A 25,115-nucleotide genomic window follows, 5' to 3' on the forward strand; every position below is an offset into this window, starting at 1 on the left:
AACTTTCCACAATTCCTTCTCCAAAGCACACTGATCCATAGCAAAAGATTAGATTTATAGTCATCTCCTATAAAATGACTTGAGGTGAAGCACCGAAAAGTTGTGAGTTTCCCAATCTCAAATTCAAGGTATATTCATTTAGGAAACATTTTAATGACAGGTAATCCTAAAAGCAAGGAGAGATACAGTGTATGTTTGATTTTGAGTATACAGTATGTAGCAGGCCAACTTAAGAGTTTACAGAGAGAAAATTTAAGGGAGGCATTCAGATATCACATACTTTAGCAGTTACTAGTAGAAGAATCCCATTCTTTTATTTCTGGTTTCACACAAATGAAAACATACAACATAAAGAAAAGATTTGCTTTCTAGTTATGTTATCCATTTAGGTATCTTCCTAGCATTTTTCCCAAATATTCCTTTTAGGTAGATGAGGAATCATTTAAAGAAATAAACAAATAGTGGGGGAAGAGGAGAGAAGGAAGTTATTCCATTAAAGCACATATAATGGATGTAAAACTTCATGACTTAGTGCTGACATTTTCTTTAAAGAAGAACAAATTTTTAGCTAAAACAATCGTAATTTTAGTGTCAGGTTATGCATTTATTATTTTGTAAGTAACTTTGTTACTCTGTTACTTCCCAGATGTTTCCCTGAACACAACATACAAAATCACCACTCTTGTACCCTTAACAATGTTTTATATTTCAACATCTATTTTTCTAAGGAGCAGATTACAATCTCAGTGTGAATCTTAACTACATCATTTCAATTTCAAGCAGTTTTGTAACCCTAGACAAGATATACATTTCTCTTATAAGAGTGAATCCTGAGTTGTCAAAAGATAAGTCAATGTGTAAAAAAGCAACTCGCTTGTCGATAATTAAGGCAAGGCCTCAGTTGCTTTAGCACAGCAGACTTCTTTGTTCTATTGTGTGTACACAAAATTAACTACTCACCATGCCGATTTAGACAGAGGTGTTCTCCCACCCTATGCACAGCAGATCCACTCAACCAAAACAATGAGACTGTGGTTACCTTCATATATAGAATTCTACACAGACCCCGTTATATACCATAATACATGGCCAGTGGCCTTGTAAATGATGGATTTAAGATTATCTAAATCTTTTAGATCCATTTTATTTAAATCACTAACAAAAGCAGAAAACCAAGGGCCTTATTTTCTACTCAAAGTCCAATTTTACACCTCTGGGACTCCACCAATATCACTGCCATTGAATGAGTATAAAGCCAATGTAGCTGTATAGATAATCTGACACAAGGAGTTCTACTCTCATATGGAAGTGCAGGGCATTTATACTATGGCAATTCCCAGTAGTGCTGGCTATTAAAACAACCCATCACCATTCATCTAATTAGAGAAGTCATCCTGAGAACTTCAGAAAACAAAGTGAGATAAAATTTAGACCTGACTAACTTTGCCTCAGTGATTAGCTAGAATATAAAATATGTATTGGTGGTTACAGTTTTCTTAACAAATTATTGTTGATATTATTTTGAATTACAAGAAATCATGGATACCAAGGTTTTAATCTAAAAAACTCAGCTCTGTTTTAAACTATTCTTAACTCTAATATGTCAATTTTTTTGTTCATTCTAGTCATATTATTTCTTTAAGTCACTATATAAACACAATAAAAAGGATGAATAAAATAAGGCAGAAAATCTTTAGTTCTTTAAGTCAACATGTATGCAATAGACATACTTACAGCCGTTCAAGTTGCTTTAGATCCTGAAATGCTCCACGCTCTATCATACTGATTTGATTTTCTTCCAAATGCCTATGATTAAAGAAATACCAGTTGACAATGATAATTTAATAGAACGCCTTATACAGACAATATTTTATTCTGCCATTTTTCTACACATTGCTTGATTAAAAGTGCTGTTCACAGCAACACCAATTACAGTGATAGTGATAGACTGGTGAAAGCCACCAATGGCAGTGTTTTTTCCATGGTCACTTCTACCACCAACAGAAGATTAAGTTTACAGTCCAAAATACATATCACTGGTAGTTTTTGCATGGATGTAAACTTTATCCTGATTACCAGGGCTAGTAACCACATTATTGACTTTTATTTTTTATTGCCAAAACCCATTAAAATCTTGCAATTAGTTTATTATAGGCCTGATTCTGCCCCCTTAGTACTTTACTCTTTGCACTTCCAATCATTTTAATTTTATTCAGTGGAAGTAAGGATGGAAGCCCGTAGTCAACATCAGAAGATTAACGCAGGGCAAATAATCCAGAGAAAGCATTAAGTGATAAAGTGCATGCACATAAGCATCTGCATGGGATTTCAGACTCCTCCGGAGGTTACTGAGCAGTTCCTATTCAGTGAAGCTTCTCCAAGGGTGCAGGAGTGCCAGCTGTTTGTGACCACTAAAGACAGTGGGTCTGCATCATAGGGAATGGTAAAAGCTACCAAGGGAAGTGCTCAGGCACTCTGTCCCTTTTTCACATCCCTGTCTCTCCTTTCCTCCCATGAGACAGGGCATAAGCGGGGATGAATCAGCTGAAGAGATTGGAGGCAAGTAGAAATGCCTGGAATTGTCTTTATTTACCATTACGTGGAATCCCACTGAAATCCTGTCAGGCCAACCATTTAACACTGAAGTGATGTACTGAAGGGGGGCTCACTGACAGGTAAGTGGAGCCCCCACTCCACATATGAGCTGCAGTGCTGTGACACATGGCCCTGGCACTCTGATTAGCTAGGGGATGGACACACAAGAGAAGAGGGCTTCTCCACACCTCACAGAGCCCTGACTGGCTAGAGGGCTGGCAGGAAATCCTGCCTATATTTCCTGCCACCGGGGGTGCTGGAACTAGGGGCGCTGCCGCACCCCCTGGCTTGAACTGGTTTTCTTCATATACAGGGTTTACAGTTTGGTTCAATGGCTTTCAGCACCCCCACTATAAAAATTGTTTCAGTGTCATTGCCTGCCACCAGCTCCTTCCCAACTGGAAGATGGGATTGCCATTGGAGAAGGGACTCTGTGGGCAGACAGGGCACAAGCGTCTGTTGCAGGGGCACAGCATGCCAACAATCTCAGCTCAGGACTGTGGGGCAGGCCCATGGAGCAGTTGGCCTCTGTGGTCATTATGAGCTTGCACCACATGTGATAATCAGCCAGAGCCCACAGGAAAGGCAGCACCTTCATCGGTGACTGATGGACTGGATGCTAGGGGCATTTGGACTGTGTTTGCTGATCAGTGTGATTGATAGTCACTGAGAAAGGTGTTGAAGTGCATGCTGGGTGAATTCCTGCCTCTCCAAAATGTCACTGCGGGGGGTCTCCACTCCAAGTAGTTTGGATCCAACTATGTGTACACACACACACACGTACGTACATACGTACGTACGTAACAGATTATGCCAGATTTTCACTGTATTTATCATGAATAACTCATGTGGTATAATTTAGCCAATATTTTGTACAGTACACAAAGCATAGCAGTCAGTAAAAGAAACATTTACCAACAGTCACACTACCATGTCAGTAAATGTTATTTTAATAAGGACCCCCATAGAAATAGTGAGAGCTGGGATATAAGCCAACAAACTTTATATGGCTCCAAGCAGCAGAAAATTCTTGCTGTAGTAGTCTCATCCTGCAGGTGGAGGCAACAAAGCAGGGAAGTCAGTCTTCTACAACTAAATAACAAAAATCTCAAATTTATTAGAATAGTTATAAGAGTTTATGCCATACGTTTTGAAGGAACAGTGGAAGATATTTGTATTTTCATCACAACCATATTAAGCATCTGCCCATTAATTCACAATGTTAGAAAGTTCATCCACTACATATCTCCAAGGCATCTTGTAGGACTTTAAGGACTGAGATAATTGTAGAAAAGGTGGTGTAAAAGTAATGTGTTCGCTACAGAGGGCAAGTGGGTGAAATAGAAGATTTTCCCTCACTTTAGCTTTTAACTTACCTATAGTGTACCTGCACTATAAGCAAAAACCACCTCTGAGCCCCTCTTTTGTGCAATGCTAAGCACAAGTGGTTTTTGTTACTGGTCACTTTATAGGGCTTTAGCTTGAGGGCAATAAACTAGCTATAGGCTTCTAGTGAGCTAAATGGGACACATAATATTGAATTGCTGTTCTCCCGTTAATTTGGGACACAGGGAATTATACAACGCCCAGCCAACAGGAGCTCAGTACTGAATTTTTCTATACAGAATACATTAATGTTACCGTTCTGTGTACATGCTGCACAGCTACTTCTGTCATACTACAGATTTTCCAAGAAAAAAAAATCAGCAAGCCAGTTAAAGAAAACCAGATATGAACTCACTAATAAGACCGGTATTTTTATTAATATTGCTCAACTCCAGCTGCAACTTTGCAGTGTCACAGTGCCACTATGATCTGTGATTCATACAGCGCCAAATCTAAAACTTAGCCAAGACTAAGGCTATGTCTACACTGCCATACCGCTACAAGGTATGCCATGTAGCCACATCTCCTGCTGACAAAGCGCAGTCCACACTGCGCTTTTTGTCTTTAAAACTTTTGTTGGTCAGGAGGGTAATTTTTTTACACCCCAACTAACAAGTTTTAACGACAAAAGAACAGTGTACACATAGCATAAAATCAGTGGTAATTTGTCTTCAAACTTCACTGAACCACTTTCACTAACTGATTTTAAATTTAGAGCTCATCTCTTGTCCTAAGGCACGGCATAAAACTATAATCAGTGCTTTAGTTATAGAAACTGTACAGAGTGTCTGATGTGGATGCTATTTCACAACTAGAGGATGTAAACAGTTCTACAGTACATAGGCATCAGCAGCACACATCTTTCCTGGTGCTTATTTTTGGAGGCCAATGGTCTAATGCAGCATTTTGAAGGCCAAACTAGTTTTATACTCACAAGACACGGAGATTCTTCAGCCCAGCAAAGTCCATCTTGGTGATTCTTGAGATATTATTTCTGTCTAAGTCCCTGCAAAGAAAAGAAAACAGAAATTCATGTTCAGGCACTTCAGTAGCCTCACAAAACTCTGTTTGAAGAGAATGCAACTTGTTCACCTGGGCATTTATTTATCACCGGGTTCTCACAGGGGGTTGGAACCCCTCAGGGGGTCGCAAGGTTATTACATGGGGGGTTGCAAGCTGTCAGCTTCCACCCTAAACCCTACTTTGCCTCCAGCATTTATAATGATGTTAAATATACTTAAAAGTGTTTTTAATTTATAGGGAGGGGGTCGCACTCAGAGGCTTGCTATGCAAAAGGGATCACCAGTACAAAAGTTTGAGAACCACTGGTTTTATCAGCACTCAAAATTGTACTAACTAGTTTTCCTATTAAAATCTAAAATGAGTACATATATAAAAGGGAGTATATAAAATGAGTAAAGATTTACTAATACTGATGAATTTTGCTTCCCCCCCCCACAGTGATGCTACTTTTAACTGAGTTTTTGGGGGAAATGGGCGGGGGGGAGAGAAGAGTGGGATTTTCAATTCACCTTAGCCACATTGCACTTCAGTAGGAGCTGGGTGTTTAACTCCCTCAGACTGGGATTTTCTAAACAGCTGGAGTAGTTTTAACAACCAGTCAGTACACTGTAACTGACTCCACTGCAGGGATTCACTCAGTGGGTGCGTGCTCTAGACACTCTTGGCAGTGTGCTCTGTCTACCACAAAGTCAAGAAGCCACACTGTAGCTACTCTAAACAGTGATCTGACTCTAGCTTTGACAGAGTCTCATGCAGCACTTGCAGGTACTGAAAGTAGTAGAATTTAATAGGGCTAGCAGAATGGAAAGGTACAAAGGCTTACATCACTATCATCTAATTGCAGCCTCCTTTCTCCCAAAGCTCTTATGGGCAGTCCTGTAAATCAAAAGCCTTAGTGTGCTCCCTGGGGCTCCTCAAACGTTCTCTCCAACCCATTTCTCTCCAAGAGAAAAGCAGCACTGGCTTGGAAATCATACTAGCTACAGCTTCCCGTATAGTGTTCTTTGCGGTCCCTTCTGCCCTGTACTTTCGTCCAGACAGGTAGCTGCCTCACACCTCTGTGTGCAAACTATTTCCACAACTCTGTCGCTGCTGCAAACCCTTTGCCAGCCACAGCCTGCTTCGGCTTCACTGTTCAACGCATTTTTCAGGCACAACTCTTCAACTGCCTGCTCACTTGTATCCCTTCCCCAATGAGCTGCCAAGATATTGCTTCTAGCCTCCTACTCCCCTCTCAGAGACTGCTCTCCTCTGCATGTCACTTCCTTTTCCAGGTCAAGAAGCATCACAGATCCCGCAATGGACTTGTCATGGGACAGTTATCCCGCTCCTAGGAGAAAAGGTTAAAGGCAGCTGAGGTAGGCTGCTTGAAGAGGCAGCCACAGCTGTAGCCATACCCAGTCAGGCCATAGCTAGCCCTGATATAAGGCAAAGGGAGGAGCTGGGTCAGTGTCACTCCAGCCTTGGAGAGGGAAGGGCCGAGGTGCTTGGGAGCACAGGGTACCTGAAGCAGAGTAGTGCTGGAGAAAGGCAAGAGGAGCTGGGGAGCTCCAGCCTGGCAACTCCCCAGGCTGAGGCCTTGTTCAAGGCCTAAGGAAGTACTAGGGCTGCAGAGGCAGCCGGTCCAACTCCCTTGCCAATGATGAATGGCCATTACAGACTGCAACTTGCCCCAGAGAAAGGGGGCTAGATGACTGGCAGTAGCCACTGAGGCAAGGTGGGCATAGGGGAGGGGGTTCCCCTAGGAGGGAAGACCCAGAGAGTGAGGGCACTGCTATGGGACAGCAACCCAGGGTGAGAGGACACCGGAGTCTGTGAGGCAGGAGAGACACCGGCCAGCAGGAGGCACTCAGAGTGCTAGAACTGAGCTAATTCCCGAGGCAACCAGCAGGAGGCGCCGTGGCAGTGAGTGCTCGATCTGCTACAGGACTAAACAACAAACTTGGTTACAGTGCCCTTGTCTGCTAGCTGCGTGGGGCTGAAGCCTGGGTCCCTGAGCCCTGCCACCTGGAGCTAAAGCAGAAGCCTGAGCTACTTAGCTTCATGGGGGGGCATGGGGCCCGAAGAAACTGCCCTGCTTGCTACCCCTTAACACCAGCCCTGGCTTTTATATGCAGAAAACCAGTTATTGTGGCACAGGTGGGCCATGGAGTTTTTCATAGCATGTTTGGAGAGCCTCAGAAAGAAAAAGATTGAGAACCCCTGTTTTACTGGACCACCCTCCAGTACAAGAATACTCTAACATAAGAACAGGTTTCAGAGGAACAGCCGTGTTAGTCTGTATTCGCAAAAAGAAAAGGAGGACTTGTGGCACCTTAGAGACTAACCAATTTATTTGAGCATGAGCTTTCGTGAGCTACAGCTCACTTCATCAGATGAAGTGAGCTGTAGCTCACGAAAGCTCATGCTCAAATAAATTGGTTAGTCTCTAAGGTGCCACAAGTCCTCCTTTTCTTCTAACATAAGAAGTAAACCTCAGGAGGACAATCTTGAAGCCATGAAATTTTGAACTGAGAATAGGGCACTTGCATCATTTATCCTTTAGAAGGTTCAGTGGGAGAGGAAGAGGACTCATTTAAAAGCATATATTTCAACCCAATAAAAACTGCATTCTGTGGAAAAGGTGGAATCCTATTTGAAAACTGCTTTAGATTTTAAGTTAGAGCTCAACATATAGCCATTTATTGACTGAGATCATAACCATAAAAGATAATGAAGGAGAAACCTCTACGCTTGCAAAATCCCTGGTTAAAAACAAGTCTTTCATAGTGGAAAAATGTTATGCTAAATTCTGGGTTAAGCATTTTTTTTTATTTTTATCAATTTAAATGTTCACAGCTGTCCAAAATATATGCAGGGATTAGACAATGGGGTGGGGTCGGGGGGGGGGGGGGGTGAGGTCAGACAATTATTTAGGACAGTAGACACTGATGCTATATAACCATTGCAAATTGTCCACACCACATGACAAAACATTAAAAGTAAATATCCTTAAATCAAACTCTAATTGGTTCTCAAGCAGCATTTTTCTTACTTTGCAGATCTGTAACTTCAGTTAATTAATTTCTATGGACATATTTTTGTTGGTTTGCGTGTGTATAGAAAAATCAATGTTCACCAACATTTATCAATAAATATCTAATCCATCCACGCGTCAACAAAAGCAAATAATATTTTAGCATGATTTGTAATTGTTTAAGCATTATACCAGACCGCCCACACAAAACATGAAACCACATTCCTTGACAATCTGAGTAATGAAACTTTGTAGTGTCCAAATTATACAGACTCTGATATCAAATGTCAAAATGGTGTACTATCAAACTAAAGGAATAACCCACCTTTTAAGTAGGAATTTTGCACCATAAGCATACACAATACTCTTCAATGGAAGAATTGTACCAAACAGATTCCTGTACTAAAGCCGTTACAGTTTAACAGCAAAGCTAGGTGGTGTAAAGGCACAGAATCATAGGACTGGAAAGAACACGAGAGGTCATCTAGTCCAGTCCCCTGCACTCATGGCATGAGCACTATCTAGACCAGCGGTTCCCAAACTTGTTCCACCACTTGTGCAGGGAAAGCCCCTTGCGGGCCGGGCCGGTTTGTTTACCTGCCGCGTCCGCAGGTTCGTCCGATCGCGGCTCCCAGTGGCCACTGTTCGCTGCTCCAGGCCAATAGGAGCTGCAGGAAGTGGTGGCCAGTACATCCCGCGCCGCTTCTCGCAGCTCCCATTGGCCTTGAGCAGCGAACCGGGGCCAGTGGGAGCCGCGATCGACCAAACCTGCAGACACAGCAGGTAAACAAACCGGCCCTGCCCGCCAGGGGCTTTCCCTGCGCAAGCGGCGGAACGAGTTTGGGAACCGCTGGTCAAGACCGTCCCTGTCTATCCTGCTCTTAAAAATCTCTAATAATGGAGATTCCACAACCTCCCTAGGCAACTTATTCAAGTGCTTAACCACTCTGACAGTTAGGAAGTTTTTCTCAACTAAATCTAAACCTAAACCTCCCTTGCTGCAATTTAAGTCCATTGCTTCTTGTCCTATCCTCAGAGGTTAAGAAGAAGAATTTTTCTCCTTCCTTCTTGTAACAGCATCTCATCAGTTCCATGACTACAGTTAGATCAATAAAAGGGTACGACTCGGTGAGCTGTTTGCAGAAGGAAAAATGGGGTAAAGAAAGCTCTGCACTTCAAATTTGTCTCTCAACAAGCAATGTCTCTGATATGGAGGTTATTGACCACCAGCTTTCATCTTTCCCACTTGTGACAGAGCTGTAAAACTTCCACTCTCCTTTAAATACCAATCCATCTGGTTTCCAATATAACTGGGTTTTTTTATCCTCTTCCTGGCTGGCCTATGATCTTGCCTGACAGTATGAGTGCTGGTGTCATAAATATAAAGGGAAGGGTAAACACCTTTCTGTGTGCAGAACTATAAAATCCCTCCTGGCCAGAGGCAAAACCCTTTCACCTGTAAAGGGTTAGGAAACTAGGATAACCTCGCTGACACCTGATCAAAATGACCAGTGAGGAGACAAGTTACTTTCAAAGCGGGGGGGGGGGGGGAACAAAGGGTCTGTCTGTCTGTGTGATGCTTTTGCTGGGAATAGAAAAGGAAGGGAGTCCTAGAACTTAGTAAGTAATCTAGACAGATATGTGTTACATTTCTGTTTTGTTTAAATGGCTGGTGAAATAGCTGTGCTGAATGGAATGTATATTCCTGTTTTTGTGTCTTTTTGTAATTTAAGTTAACTTGCCTAGAGGAATACTCTATGTTTTGAATCTGATCACCCTGTAAGGTATTTACCATCCTGATTTTACAGAGGTGATTCTTTTACTTTTTCTTTAATTAAAATTCTTCTTTTAAGAACGTGATTGCTTTTTCATTGTTGTTAAGATCCAAGGGTTTGGGTCTGTGCTCACCTATGCAAATTGGTGAGGATTTTTATCAAGCCTTCCCCGGGAAAGGGGATGTAGGGCTTGGGGGGATATTTTGGGGGGGAAGACGTCTCCAAGTGGGCTCTTTCCCTGTTCTTTGTTTAACACGCTTGGTGGTGGCAGCATAGGGTTCAAGGACAAGGCAAAGTTTGTACCTTGAGGAAGTTTTTAACCTAAGCTGGTAAGAATAAGCTTAAGGGGTCTTTCATGCAGGTCCACACATCTGTACCCTAGAGTTCAGAGTGGGGAAGGAACCTTGACACTGGATTCGAGTGACTCTGCAGAGAGCTATCTGTCCACAGAAAGATGGTATTGTTTGACCTAAAGTCTTAAGTAGTTATACTCTTAAAATGCATTCTTCTGATCACCTCATGCAAAAATCAAATTGAGTACCGCGACCTGAACTAATTATGGGATAAGGTCAATTCCAGAACAAAAAGTACCTGCTGGTCCTCTTTTCCTCAGCATAAGTCCTAATTGTCTCTCTTATGCAAGCATAAGTTGTCGGTCTGTTGAATGAACCTTTCCTTTCCGAGCAAAGCCCCTTGGCTGGCTGCAATTCCTAAGTCAACAAACGCAGCTTCCTCTTAAGCACACAGTTGTGTCTACCTCATGACACAGCTCACTAAGGGCTCACTGGTGGGCCAGGATGACCTGGGCCTGACAGAAAGGGTGGGAAGTGTTAAGCCAGAGATGCAGCATTTCTGAAAACAGACATCAGTATTTATTTCACCTGTATATATTTTGTTGCCTTCACTGCTATTACCTCATAAATTTCTCCTTGGTCAGTGTGCACCAAGTCTTTCTCCTTTTCTGGCAAGCCCAAAGTCACTATACAAGGCAAACCCCAGCTTGCATGACCAAACTCATACCCTTTTCCAGGTACTGCTTCTTCTATCAATAGTCTCTAACATGGCCCCAGGCATTGAGTTTTTGACCAGAACGCCCAGTCAAAAAGGGACCCTGGTGGCACCACCAACCAGGCCACTAAAAGTCCGGTTGCAGTGGGGGCTAGAGGCCAAGACAGGTTCCCTATGGCTCCCAGAAGTGGCCACCAGGCCCCCTAGGCACATGGCTGGCCAGGGAGGCTCCGCACGCTGCCTCCACCCAAAGTGCCAACTCCGCAGTTCCCACTGGCTGGGAACCACAGCCAATGGGAGCTGCGGGGACAGTGCCTGTGGGCACGAGGGCAGCGCATGGAGCCTCCCTGGCTGTCCATGCACCTAGGGGCTCAGAGACCTGGCACCTGCTTCCTGAGAGCTGTGGTAAGCGCAGCAGGGACCCTGCACCCCCTCCTGCATCCAAACTCCCTCCCAGAGCCTGCGCCCCACACCTCCCACACACACCCCAACCCCCTGCCTCAGCCCTAAGCTCCCTCCTGTACCCCAAACCCCTCATCCCCAACCCCACCCCAGAGCCCACACACCAGCCGGAGCCCACACCCCAAGCTCCTGCCCAGAGCCTCCTCCTGTGCCTCAAACCCCTGATCCTCAGCCCCACTTCAGAGCCCGCACCCCCAGCCAGAGCCTTCACCCCTCTCCCACATGCCAACCCTCTGCCCCAGTCCAGTAAAAGTGAGTGAGGGTGGGGGAGAGCGACTGACAGAGGGAGACAGGGCCTCAGAGAAGCGACCAGGCAGGGGCGGGGCAGGGGTATTCAGTTTTGTGCCACTGGAAAGTTGGCAACCCTGGTCCTGTCATCAGCACTCCCTTCTCTGGAGCCATTTTTCCTGGCACTCTTAACAGCACACTTATCCTCACCCCAGAGTTAGAAGAGTCTGTACTGTATAGAGGCCCAGACCCCACCCAGAACAGCTGGACCACACTTCCCTAGGACAGGCACAAAGTGTGGGATTCACAAGGGGGGCCCAGGCTGACTGATGCAGGGCCTAACTTTTAGCTGCCTGCCACCAAGTGGAATTCATAGCACTGAGTTAGGCACCCAGGCTCCCTATACAGTGTATGGGGAGAGAGAGATGTCTTAAAAGAAAAGGAGTACAAATCCAGGTCCCCTCCCCCCCCCCCAACACTCTCCTGTTGGTAAAGAGTGTTTGTTTGGGGGGGAGGGGGAGAAAACCTGGATTTGTGCTGGAAATGGCCCACCTTGATTATCATACACATTGTAAGGAGAGTCATCACTTTACATAAGCTATTACCAGCAGGAGAGTGGGGTGGGGGGAGAGAAAACCTTTTGTAGTGATAATCACCCATTTTTTTCATGGTTTGTGTGTATAGAAACGTCTTCTGTACTTTCCACAGTATGCATCCGATGAAGTGAGCTGTAGCTCACGAAAGCTCATGCTCAAATAAATTGGTTAGTCTCTAAAGTGCCACAAGTACTCCTTTTCTTTTTGCAAATACAGACTAACACGGCTGTTACTCTGAAACATGTCTAAAAAAGGGATTCAAGCTGAGTGGGAAGCTGCCTGAGATAGCCAAAAGGAAATGCTGAGGAAAGGGGTGTGGCAAAAACCCCTCTCCTCAAAAGGCAATTTGAACCCAAACTCTGGACCAGAGGGAGGCAGCTCCCTTCAGTCGGGATTCACTGTCATGAACTCTCTCCTGGAGTTTGGCACCTGAGTCAGCTCAGCCCTTTTTCCAAGACAAAATGAAAAGGAGCAGGAGAGGTGGTGCCCCTTCCACATTATGCTCAATATCCCAGTGGCCAGAGCTCCCGCTCTGGATGTTTGAGACTCAGAGGTTCAAATCCCACTTTTGCGTGATGAGAAGCAGGGAATTGAACTCTGGTCTCCGACCTCCCAGATGAGAGCCCTAACCACTGCACTATTGGGTATAAAAGGGGGCACCGCAATCACCTCCTCCTCCTCCAGCTGTGGTGTGTGGAGCCTGATCCAGCAGACGTGCTCTACGGCCACCTGTGAGCATGCTTACTGGATTAGACCCTGCAGGAGAGAAGCACAGGGAAATTCCTATGTTGTGAATCCCACTGGGGCTTATGTATGAATTAGGCATCAAGCTGCTCAGTGATGTCAGTGCTGAGGCCAACAGCCAACATGCCAACAGCAATTTATATGCCTGGGGACTTTTCCAGTGCAAACGTAGGCATCTAGGGAGTTTAGGCTCCTAGAGGTTAGGCAAACCTAACCAAATCCCAACCAAACTTTCTACAGTTGCTTCCGCTCCAGCTTCTCCAAGGGTTGGCATTTTTTCTTCCTTCTCAAGTGACTGTTTACTCCGTCACAATCTGACCCCTGCCTCCTCTCTTTGTGCACAGTTCCCTGCCTATCAGCTGCCAGAGCAGAACTCTTCCTCCAGGCTTGGCTCTTTTTGCTGGGAGGAACAGTCAGAAGCACCACCGCCCACATGGACCATTCAGTGCTTAGTGCCCTGACCCAGAGTCAGGCTTGTACACTCTGCTGCAAAAGCAGAAGACCTTTGCAACCAATATTCTTTTTATGCAATGTAACTTTGGGATTCTTAAGCTGTGTTATTTTTTGTTGGTGATTTATCAGTTCACAAACTTGAGTTTCATCATTTGCCAGGCAACAGTGCATTCTTGTCCTGTTAGGTAAATTCCCCTCTGTAATTCACTGACTTTCATGGGCATTAGAGCTGATTGAGTAGTCACACTATTTTTCTTTTAACTGAAAAAATGATTGTTTTCTGAAACAATATGTTCATTGTTCAGCCAGGTCTACTAGAGACAAAATTAAAGATGTGCATGTGTTTTGTAAGCAACTGTGCCCAGGAGAAAAAACTCTCCTGGTTTCAGCTTGTTATTAATTTGGATTAGGTTCATCAACAGGATTGTAGGGGTTCATGAGCCATACAGTTAATTTAGGCCAACCTACAATTTCAGATGGCAATTGTTTATTGCTTGCTTTCAACAGCAGCTCTTAAAACTTTGTGCTAACATAGACACTCAGGAGTGATGAACCACTGACAAAGCCAAAGAGATGGCATAAACTCCAGCTAGCCAAATCTAATTAGTTTTTCCACTCTTTTCCATGGTATGCAACAATATTGTTTTGTATGCTAGGGATTTGCTACTGGCATTTGTGGGAAAATAGCATTTTAGGCTTCCTTTATAAAAATCACTGTTTTAATCCATAGTCTATGACCAGCATAAACAAAAAAAGAGACAGGATGTATGCCTGCCTTACACCTGTCTCGATGCTGAATGGCTTACTCAATCCATTTTCCATTTTAATGCAGCACTTTATGAAGGCATTCTATGCCAACTCAATGTTAATTAATTTTGTTGGCATTCCATATTGTTTCACAATTTTCCACATTGTTTCTCTGTTTACACTATCGAATGCCTTTTGAAAGTCTACAAAATTGATGGCAAGACTGCTTTGGAATTCAATTGTTTTCTCAATAATCCATCTCAAGGCGAAAATAGTGTCTGTGCACAATCTCCCTTGCCTAAATCCAGATTGTTGTTCACACAGGATGGTATCCATCTTTCCTTTCATTCTGTGCAGGAGGACTGCTGCTAATACTTTTCCTGTAACAGATAGTGTTCCTCCCCTCTAATTTAAATAACTGTTTAGATCACCTTTCTTTGGTAACTTGATTAGGATACCGAGGTTCCATTCTTCCAGCACTTTCTCCTCCGTCCATATTTCGTTGCACAGCAAACAAATGACTGATTCCACGTCTTTGCCTCCATATTTAAGCATCTCAGGATGAATGCTGTCCAAACCAGGTGCCGCCTTGTTTTTCAGCTTCTGCAATGCTTTTTTTTTTAAACTGTTTCAATTTTTACCTCAGATACATCTATATCTAGGTCTAATGGTATATCATTGTTAAATTCCAGCCTTGTAATTGGTTCTGGCTGGTTTAGCACTTCTTTGAATTGTTCCACCCATCTATTTCCTTGTTCCCCCTCTGTTTTCACAATTTCTCCTTGTTTCCCTTTTACTGAGACACTTCTGAATTTTGATCCATATCCTGTTAACTGTTTCAGGATCAAGTAGACTGTTTTATCATTTCTTTCCCCTGCTTCTTCAGCTTCACTAGCCTTACTTTCTATCCTGTTTCACTTATCCTTTTTGCATTGTTTCTTTACTTATTTGTCAAGGTTCCTGCAGTTTTGTTTTGTTTCTTCAGTCACATGTTGCAGTACTAGAGCCTAAAATGGAACAGTTAAAGGCTATTTGATCTATACTTTGCTGACGACATCACTCTTATCAATGAAGATGCCAATGGACTACAAAAATGCACAAACCAAGTAAAAGTAGTAACGGAGAAGATTGGTTTGAGATACAATGCAAAGAAATGTAAAGTCATGCTAATGGGGACTATAAGAAGAGAAACTGGAGAAGGTGGACAATTATATGCATCTTAGAAGTACCACCAGCCAGGAGAGTACTAGCTCAGAGGAAATAATACGAAGAATTGGGAAAGCAAATGCTGCATTTAGAAGACTCAGAAACATCTGGCAACTCAAAAACAAACATATACAAAGCAATTGTTATTGCCATCACAACATATAGCAGTGAGACATGGCAACTTAATGAGAAAGATATGCAAAAGCTGGATGCATTTCATCACAAATGTCTGAGAAGACTATTGGGAATAACATATAGTGATAGGAAGATGAATGAAGAAGTCAGAAAAATTACTGGACAAGGCACCCTCTCACAAATAATCTGCAAAAGACATCAGTGGTTGGGACATGTGCTGAGAATGGAAAAAGAACGCTTACCAAATACTACCCTTGAATGGAAGCCAGAAAACACAAGAAGAAAGAGAGGAAGACCACGAATAACACGGAAATGAACAGTTCTGAACAACATCAAGCGCCTTAACATGAAATGGGAAGATTTGGAAAGGAGAGTTGACAGGTAAGGGTGGCAAATTTGGTAGCCCAATGTGCAGCAAAGCATGGGATGGACTAAGATCTAAGATGAGGTTATAAAAAGCTTTATAGGTGACTGTAGGATCACTAGCAGGTTCCAACTGCAAAAACCTAACCTTAACCTCTAATCTTCATTGGCTTTCAAATATATCAGTATACTTCTGAACTGGCAAAGAAATGTACATTAGAACTGATCCAGTCTTTTAGGGGCTATGCCAAAGTACCTTTCAGTGAAAATTCTTTAAATCAAGCCATTCAAGAACGCTTGGAAAATTATACTGCAAGTCTAAAGAGTCTTTTACTTTATAATTTATAAGCTCTCCATTTTTTTAAGCAGATTCATGCAAAAAGATATATGCTCATTACAGATTAATATCTCCTTGGGGCAGAAGTCCTACATCTGACTGGCATTCAGGGCCAGCTACAACCCTTTTGTAACATGTTAAATTTCACCCTGCATGCACAAGAGCCCTGTTAATATTGTGTGAAGTTACATGTTCAGAGAACACGATCCCATATCGCTCATGATACAGGAAAGCTGGCAGTCATGAGCCGAGCTGTCCTCTCGTGGTTCATAAGTAGCTCTGTTAACACTACTCACCTTTAGCCACAGGAGAATAGATTGAGATTGTGACCCACACCAATTTTAGTAAGACTGCTGGTTCTTATGACTCTCTGGGTTAATTTATTTTTCTTTTGGCATTCAACATATGAAGCAGGGCAGTATAAAAACACTAACAAACTTTTAATATAGGTGTTGTGGGAGCTTTATGCAAACAGAAACAAACAATGGAATGGAATTATTTCCGCTGGAACATAGTCATGGATTGCAATGGCATGGAATGAATATTTTGTGTGAATACCAATATAGTAAGCTCACACTGAGCTGTCACTTTAAAGGATGTTTTACCCATAAACATATCCCCCCATGCTCTAATAACTATATAATTTGATACATATTTGGTAAATATGCTGAAGAATAAGTCACACAATGTGTATACTTATTGCAAGCAGCAAAACAAAGCAATTGGAGCAAACCCTGCTCCAAAGCAAGAATTCTTCAGAGTTGCTTAATCCTACATTCCTCTTTGAAGAGAATTTAGAGGACTCAAGCCAGACATGTGAATAATATTTTAAAGTGCCTCCATGATGCATGCCATAATACACCTTCCAATACAATTAGAGCTACATGTATTTTTCGATCCTCCAGCACAGTTTGAACAATTTTTAGTTTACGGTTATCCTTCTGTGCCACTCAAATCCTTCAAAAAAGTAAGCTGGGAATCTGTTCTTCCAAAAATCCTACCCTCATCATGAGAATTATACAGGCACATCACTGTTGGGAGTAGATTCATTTGTTACAGTATTGAGAGAGAGAGTGTGTGTGTGCACACATGTACACACAAACACCCCCACCATAATTAATTAGAGGGAGCAGACTGAAGTATTTCAGCTTCTATTTTCAATACTGCCTTGCAAAGCTGATCTTGTGCAAATAATTTAACCTCTGCTTACCTCCGTAAAGTCACAGTACTTTGTGAGTGAGGAGTTAGAATTGAGGTTTAAGAAATATTTCAGATGAAATGCCTCAATTTCTCATATTATGCAATGTTAAACAATAATCAGGAGCAGAAGATGGTTAGAGCTGGAGTACATGACAAAGCGTGTCTACACTACAAAATTAAGTCAACCTACCTTATGTCGGCATACAGCTGCCACAGTCATCACATTGCTCATGCATGTCTACACTTCGCTCCTTGTGTCAGCGGTGCACATCCTCACCAGGAGCATTTGTACTGATTGAAATGTCAGTGTGGGGCATTGTAGGCTTCTGAAAGCCTGCAACAGTTGATGTAAGTCTACACTGATAATGTGTCAGCTTAACTACATCAACTTCAACTCTACGCTTCTTGTGGAGGTGGAATTACTAAATTGGTGTAGTGGGTGAGTTAGGTAAGCAGGAGCTGCCTTGCATCGACCTCATTCTGTAGTGTAGACCAGTGCCCACTCTTGAATTCAGATCACTAAGCCATCCTCACACTGAATGAGTGAAATGTATATATAAAGGAGTATCTGATAATTCTCCCACCCCTTTGCAAGTACGCTTATGGTGGGTGTAAAACGCATGCAAGCTGTTAGCAGACCAATAGGAGCATACTTCCACACATGCCTCCTATCACAACCTGATTCCAGTCCCATTTTCTGGATGGATCCCTGTCTGTTGTGATTGGATGAAACAACTGAATCACACATGCTTCTAAACATCCTCCATCTGAGTAGTGACTGATCACTGATCCTAGCTCTGAGCATCTCAGGTGCATTTCCAGATGCAGACCCTATGTCTGGACACCCTTCTGGGGCAGTGGGGCCCTGCAGTGTGTTTTCCTAGACCCTGGTATCAGTGCCTAAGTCCTCCAGAGCCCCCAGTTGCTTAAACATATCCAATCTGGAGTCTGGTTTCTTAATTACACCCTTCATGGACAACGTGGCAGTAAAACAAGGCACATGGACTTGCCCAGGAATTTAACCATGAAAACTTGCACTCTTACAAAGCATAAGAGATATAGATCTATGGAAAACAACAAACTCCAAAACACAAAACCCCTCAAGTCTGACTTCAACACCTAAGCGTCCTAGGTTTGGTCCAAATCCATAGGCCAGGCAACTCTTCCAGTCTTCTTGGCTAACAGACTTCCTTTTGGCAGTGGAACGGCCCTCCTGGCTTGGAGGACATTCTTCTTTTAAAACAGCCTCTTTCACCTTTTCTGCACATTCACTTCTGCTTAGATATTTCCAAATACCAGCCCCACTCCCTATTCCCCACTGGCTTCTAGGCAGAGTCGTTCAAAGTCCCTGGCCCTAATAAAGGGCTGTAAAATGCCACTATCACCCCAGCAGCCTGACTCCCCAGGCCCAGAGTTAAGTGAGTACCATTGCAACCTGGCACAAACCTGAGTAGTCCTGTGACCTCCTGAGTCAGGTCACAAGGCAATTCACAAAATTTGGCTAGACAGACTAGCTCACGAGTAAGTGGCACAGTGTTCTTGTGTGCAGGAGTTTGCCCTAGGTGGGCCCCCAGCTCTGCAGACTACAGTCCTAGGATAGCAAACCATTAGTAGGACAGAGCCACTGACTCAGTGTTGATGGTCCTTGATTGCTTTCTCTCAGCTTCCCAAACTTAGTCTCTCCACTGGATGTCAAGTTCCTGCTACAAAATCAATTCTCGAAGCCACACTGAAGCTTACATTCAAAATGGAGATTAAAATACAACATGGCATTCACAAAACCACAATTCATACCCTACAATCTGTCTCATCTCCCACACAAAGCAATAACTGGTTAGTTTCTCTTAAAATTTACTCTTGTACAAAACAAGCTATGTAGACACATCTGCAATAATGCCAGCCAAACTCAAAGATTAGCCTCTTGCATCTGCCTCTGGAATGGGATTGCCCATGAAAACCAGAACCTGCTGTTAAATTCTGTCACTGCCATTTAAATTTCTAAGACATTGTCTGGTAGCCATGAGATTAGATTTGTGTCTTCTCTACATTCATATCAGGAGCCCTTAACTAGCTAGGCCATCCCTACAATTAGTGCATTTATAATACCATTCTTTAGTAGCACATTTTACTCCTCCTTTTGGAAAACTTCCTTGGACTACTCAGCATAGCCAATGCAGTTGCTGTTTTAAAAAAACTGAACATGAACACCATTTCTGAGCCCCTGTTATTTCATGTTTGTGATTGATTGTACCTCTCAGCATTAAGCACCCTGAGTTCTATAATGGCCATTTAAGTAAACTTTTCCTGGAAGGAAGCAAGTTACCTCTTTATTGGTCTGTTTCTTTACACTTTGAGAAGCTGTGATAATAAACTAAAATATACAACACAAAAATAGTCTAATCTCTCAGGACATGAAAACACAAAGGGTGAAAATCCCAAACAAATGGCGGTTTTGCCATTGACTTTAAAGAGGGTCAGGTTTCCACCAAAGGTGTAAAGAAAGCACACAGAGAGTTTGAGAACAACTAAGTGCCAGTAACTTAGTCAGAGGGTCACTATCTTGGAGCACCGCCTCCTGGCCTGGGGTGGCCCCGCAGACATCCCATCCTCGGTTCCTCCTTCTCAAGGCTCCTCAAGAGTATTTTTCCAGCACTGAAGCTTAGAACTCCCTTGTCACAGGGTAATTATTATACAAGTCTCAAAGGCATAAACTAAAGTCACATATTGGAACTCAAAACCCCGCTGGCTCTGACACCTTTTAACACTCTTGATTCTTCTTCAGTCCCCAGTCTGTCCTCAAAATGGAGGGCTCCTGGGCTTACCTCTGTTCAAAGGACCCATTGAATCAATAATGCAAAGAATGAGTTTAATGAGCTAATTCAAGCAAGAAGGAAATAAACTGGGATTGCATGACAGGGGATGGCCCACTTGATAATTGCCCTGATCTGCTGGCATTGGCCACTGTTGGAAGACAGGATACTGTGCTAGATGGACCAATGGTCTGATTCAGTATGGTCCGATCCATTCTTATATATGTATGTAATGTCTGCCGACCCTGGGCTCATTACCACATCCCATCTGAGTTCTTTCCCATCTCCCTGCCACAAATAGAACAGTGGCGAGAGGACACTTTTCTGCACCTTTCTTCACCTCAACACTCAGAGATTAGCAGGAAGCAACTCCTCTGCCATTCTGCAGGCTGTTGGCTTCCTTCCGCTTCAACTGTCTCCCACTTTCCTGCCCCTTATACAGGACAGTGGTATTCCCTGTGCCTTCCTCTAGTTCCAGTGTCTCAACATCCCTTCAGCCAGGCGTTCCTGCTTCTGGCCTGTCTTTTCCTTACTTCCTGGATTCTAAGTCTCCTTATAGATCTCTTGACCCCCTAATCAGGCCTACCCAGGGCACACCTGTTCAGTCACAGGAAGGCTAAGGCAAGTTTGAGAGTCACTGCTGAAATCCATGTACACCACAGTGCAACATTCTAATCCATTCACTAGAGAATTGGCAGAATGTATTTATAGGAAAGGCAACATCAGCTGGACAACTGCCCTTCTCGAATTTACCAAAGTAGCTGAACCTTCATTTGTTAACAAAGAGTTACTGGTATTGTGCATTAGGCTACTTCCTCAAATAACTCAAGCAACTCACATTCTTGGGAACAAAGGTTGTATTGTTTATCAGTGAATTACTACAGAGTTTGCTGATTCAAACCACCTGCTGGAATGACAACTGAATAATCACTTTAAATTTCTCCTGTTTTGCTTCTTTCCTCCACCTGCTCCACAAGGTAACCATCAACTCAAACATACAGCACCTAAACAGTGGTATCCGTGGGATTTTAGAAGGCAGACTAACAAATTGTAAGTTACCTGCCCGTGAAAGCAGAATATTTAGTAGCACAAAGTGGTCAGCATCTCTGCACTGTATTTCATGGGAACGATTTGTGGAGTTTGATGCAAGAGAGTCTTCAATAAACAAGTTCAAACTCTAATACCGTCTGTCCCTCCCTATGAATGTTTTGGTGATTAGAATAGTACCATTCTCATGCTGCACCACATAATTTTATTTTACCTGTTACCTGAAGCCTCTGCTGCTGACCTGCTTTGTCTTTAATGGATATAGGCTGCAATCTGCCTCTAGTCTTACATGACAAACTACATTTTCAAGCATGAACTAACAAAGGTTTGTTACCTAGGAGGCGAGCAACTCATTCAAATATTTGGATTTAAGTTATTTCACTCTGATATGGACACACCAGATCAGACCATTGGTTCATTAAGTCTAGCATCATATCTCCTACAGTGTCCGATTCCTGAAGCTTCATCAGCTTACCCCCATCCTACTTCCCCAATTAAGATTTTGGTCTGCAGTTTAGTGCTGTACCATACATTGGAGGGAATTTCTTCCCTGATCCCTGTAGCAATGAGCTTGATCCTTAAAAAATAAAGGTGCAAGTAGTTCTACCTCAAGATGCAAAACTATGTTATTCATCACATTATTTAGGCCCTTTTAAAATCCAGCTGCAGTAAAATAATTAACTATATTGTATCTCTATTTCTAGGTATTTAAAGCCCTCCTCTTCTGTTCAATAGCTTTTTGAACACCATATTGTAAAGAACCATTAATGGCATCAGCTCGATTTGCAGGAAGAACAATGTTTCATTTCTGAAGCTGAGGAAGGAGGGAGGCAAAATATGTGGGTTCTATTCCTGGATATGCCACAGTTCCAATGTCACACAGGTATACAGCTCATGTGATACTGTGGCTTAACTTTGTGACTTTTTGCCTGTCTGTTACAGGAGAATCTCATTACTTTCCCTACTTCGCAGGTGTGTTACGAGGCTTAATTTTTCATCATCATAAAGCACTTGGCATTTCTCTAGTACCTTCAAACAATTACCGACCTTCAATAACACATCCCACTTTAAATTTTTGTTCCCGGACAGTTATGCCAACAATTGCTTTAAGCTTTGGAAAATTGGCCCTTTTAAAGTTCCAAATACACATCTTACATATTAGCTGGTGCCATATTCCATTTGCACAAAATAAAATGTAGCCAGATCATGATCACTGGTATCTAGACAACTGATAATGTTTAGGTCAGCAATTCACTCTTCTCTGTCAATCAGAGTGAGGGCCATTATTGAGTTATCCTGTGCCAAGTGCAGGACTTGTATTAAGAAATCATCATCTATTATTTTTAGAAACTCTAAGGAAGTTTTGTTACTGGCTGCATCCAATGTCCAGCAAGTGTCCCCCAGGTTCAAGTCACCCATGATAACAATATTTTCTTCCCACATAATACTTACAGATGGTTAAGGAGCAGTTCATCCTGCTCTCTAGTGAGAGTAGGTGGTCTGTAACAGCTGCCCCCAGTTCTACTACTTTAGCTTTACTCGGTAGAATATTAATCCATAAGCATTCAAGGTCCTGCAGTTCTGAACTATGACTAACAGGTAACGTGCGTCTTTGTTGTAGAAGACCATTGCTTTTCCCCTTTTCCCATTCTATCCTTACAGAACAACTTCAAGCCATCAATTTTATTATTCTAGACATAAGAGAGTCATCCCACCAAGTGTTAATAATACCAACCATATCATGTTTCTTTCACACATAACCATCCTCTTGTTTATTACTTAGGCTCATAGCATGAACAAACAACAATTAAATGTGTATTCTATATGTCCCTTAGCCCTTGGATCTGTCATGTGTGACACCATGAAGATGGTTTACATATTTGTCTGTTTGTACCACGATTATCCTGTTATCACCCTCCCCCTTCATGGTTACTTTACAACCCTCCTGACTACCATAGCCAATCATTGAAAATAGCACCTGTACTACTGAGATTGAGGTAATCGGAACCATACAACAACCTCTCTGCACAGTAGGTGTCTCAGTGTTCCACAACACTAAAACCTGCCCCCCTTACGCCACTTACTTAACCAACCATTCATCTCCAATATCTTACTTCTGCCTTCTTTCTTCTCTTGTGCAAGGGACAGATGATTGTCAGGATATTCCTCTCCTTCCATTCCTTTCTCAGTCCCCTGAAGTCTCTGTGGAATGATCTCTACTGTGGTGTCAATGGTGCCAATGCAGACCACCAAAGAAGCCTCTCCTGCTGACATCAGAACCTTGTTTATTCTTGCGGTGACATCCTGAGTCTTCACTCCTGGAAGGCAGAAAACTGTCATGCTATCCTTCTGCCCCTTGCAAAATGTCCTGTCCATTCTTCTTAGCATGGCATCCCCAGTGAGGACTGTCTCCCCTTTGGGCAGTTGTGGATGCTCTCTTGGGCTTCCGACATCCATCTGAATTGAGCTAAGCTGCAGTTCTCAATCCTTTCCTCTGGTTTCTTCTTGCACATTGTTATCTTCAAATATCTCACTCAGTACCTAATAGCAATTCTACACTACCAGCCTGAAGATACCCTTTCGGTTCTCCTACTTCTGGTGGTGACAAATTTCCAGTCTTCCTTGTTTCTTTGTCTCCTCTTGTCACTTAACTCCATTGTCTCCCTCTGCAGCACCTGTTGTGGTACTGATCGGACCTAGGTATCCAGGAAATCCTACACAAGGGGGCCAGCTGTTACTCAAGACCATGAACCTTCTCCTCCATGAGAACTATCAGCTTGCAAATGAAGCCCCCTCTTTCTTCAGGCAGGAGGGAGAACATGGCATATTGGGTGCATCACAATAACTGATGACTGTCCATCTTTGTTTCTGAGATGAAATTGCACCTATAAAAGCAAAGCCTCCAAACTCCCTTCTACAAGTTGTCCTGGAAACTCTACCGTTAGCTGCTCAGACTATATGAGTGTTATATCATCAGTTTTACACTATCATTATCAGCTTGGCTTCTTCTAAAAGAGTAACATGAAGCCAACAGATTTCAGATTGCTCACCTTAGGTTTCTACAAAACAACCAATAGGCAATACAAAAATCTTTGCTTTCTATTAAGAAATTACTGCCCCTCACCCAAACTGTAGGAAAATGTGGGTTTTACAAGACAGTTTCCATAGGAGGAATTTCATGTCAGAGCCAGCTATAATGGTGTGCTTTTTAGAACTTCACACTATGTAAGTGAGGCCTGTTGATCTGAAACCAAGATAGATTCAAATGCACCAAGGCAGCTCCAGAAGCCTAGCTCGCTCAGTGCCCACCGCTAGCAACAGGCTTCTTCCTTCCAGCTCCCCCATCCCATATCTCCCGCCATCCCAATCCAAGCATCACAGAACCTGCTGATTTTAGCTAATTTATTACCCTCCAATCAGTTGCCAGAGGAGCAGCAAAGGATTCATACTCAGGGGATTCACCACATTATTTAAGTACTCTGTACTTAGAGTTTACTGTCACCAAGTGTTGCCAACTCTTGTAATTTCATCCTGAGCCTCATGATATCGGGTGCTTTTCTCAAAGCCCTATCTCCCAAATATTGTTATTTCATGAAACTCTCAACTTCCATTGCAAAATAAAAAGGTATTAGCCCCTTTATGGTGAAGTAGAAAAGCTTGAAAATATGACCAAAGCATATCCTATAGGCTCAGAAACCAGAAAGTAAATAAACCCCAAATTGTTATTTTTTTAAATCTTAAAATTTAAGTGACTCACTTATGGGAACCTTACTCATGTGTTTTGAACACTTGAGTTTGGCAACAGTCTATTACCTGAAACTTTGGATTGCATCACGGCCCTTTATTTCCTGGTTATAATTTTTTTCTGTACGCACTGCTGACAGTAGCTAGCTGACATAACTGGTCTTTTGTATCACAAGTGACAACATATGGCAGAGCTGTGCTGCCCTTTTTATTCAAGGCTTAATAATAGCAGTTAAATAC

At 42.8% G+C, this 25,115-nt stretch overlaps 1 protein-coding gene across 1 annotated transcript in view; it reads right to left on the minus strand.

Moving 5' to 3' along the window:
- The window catches only part of SLIT3 (slit guidance ligand 3), an 802,550-nt gene that overhangs the window by 751,539 nt on the left and 25,896 nt on the right, over positions 1–25,115 (minus strand). The window contains exons 2-3 of the mRNA XM_073355953.1: positions 4,916–4,987; positions 1,735–1,806 (exon numbers count right to left, since the gene is read on the minus strand). Of these exons, the coding sequence (XP_073212054.1) occupies positions 1,735–1,806; positions 4,916–4,987 (144 nt within the window). The remainder of the gene's footprint in view (positions 1–1,734; positions 1,807–4,915; positions 4,988–25,115) is intronic.

The sequence above is a fragment of the Lepidochelys kempii genome, chromosome 8 (assembly GCF_965140265.1).
Source record: "Lepidochelys kempii isolate rLepKem1 chromosome 8, rLepKem1.hap2, whole genome shotgun sequence".
Taxonomy (NCBI): domain Eukaryota; kingdom Metazoa; phylum Chordata; order Testudines; family Cheloniidae; genus Lepidochelys; species Lepidochelys kempii.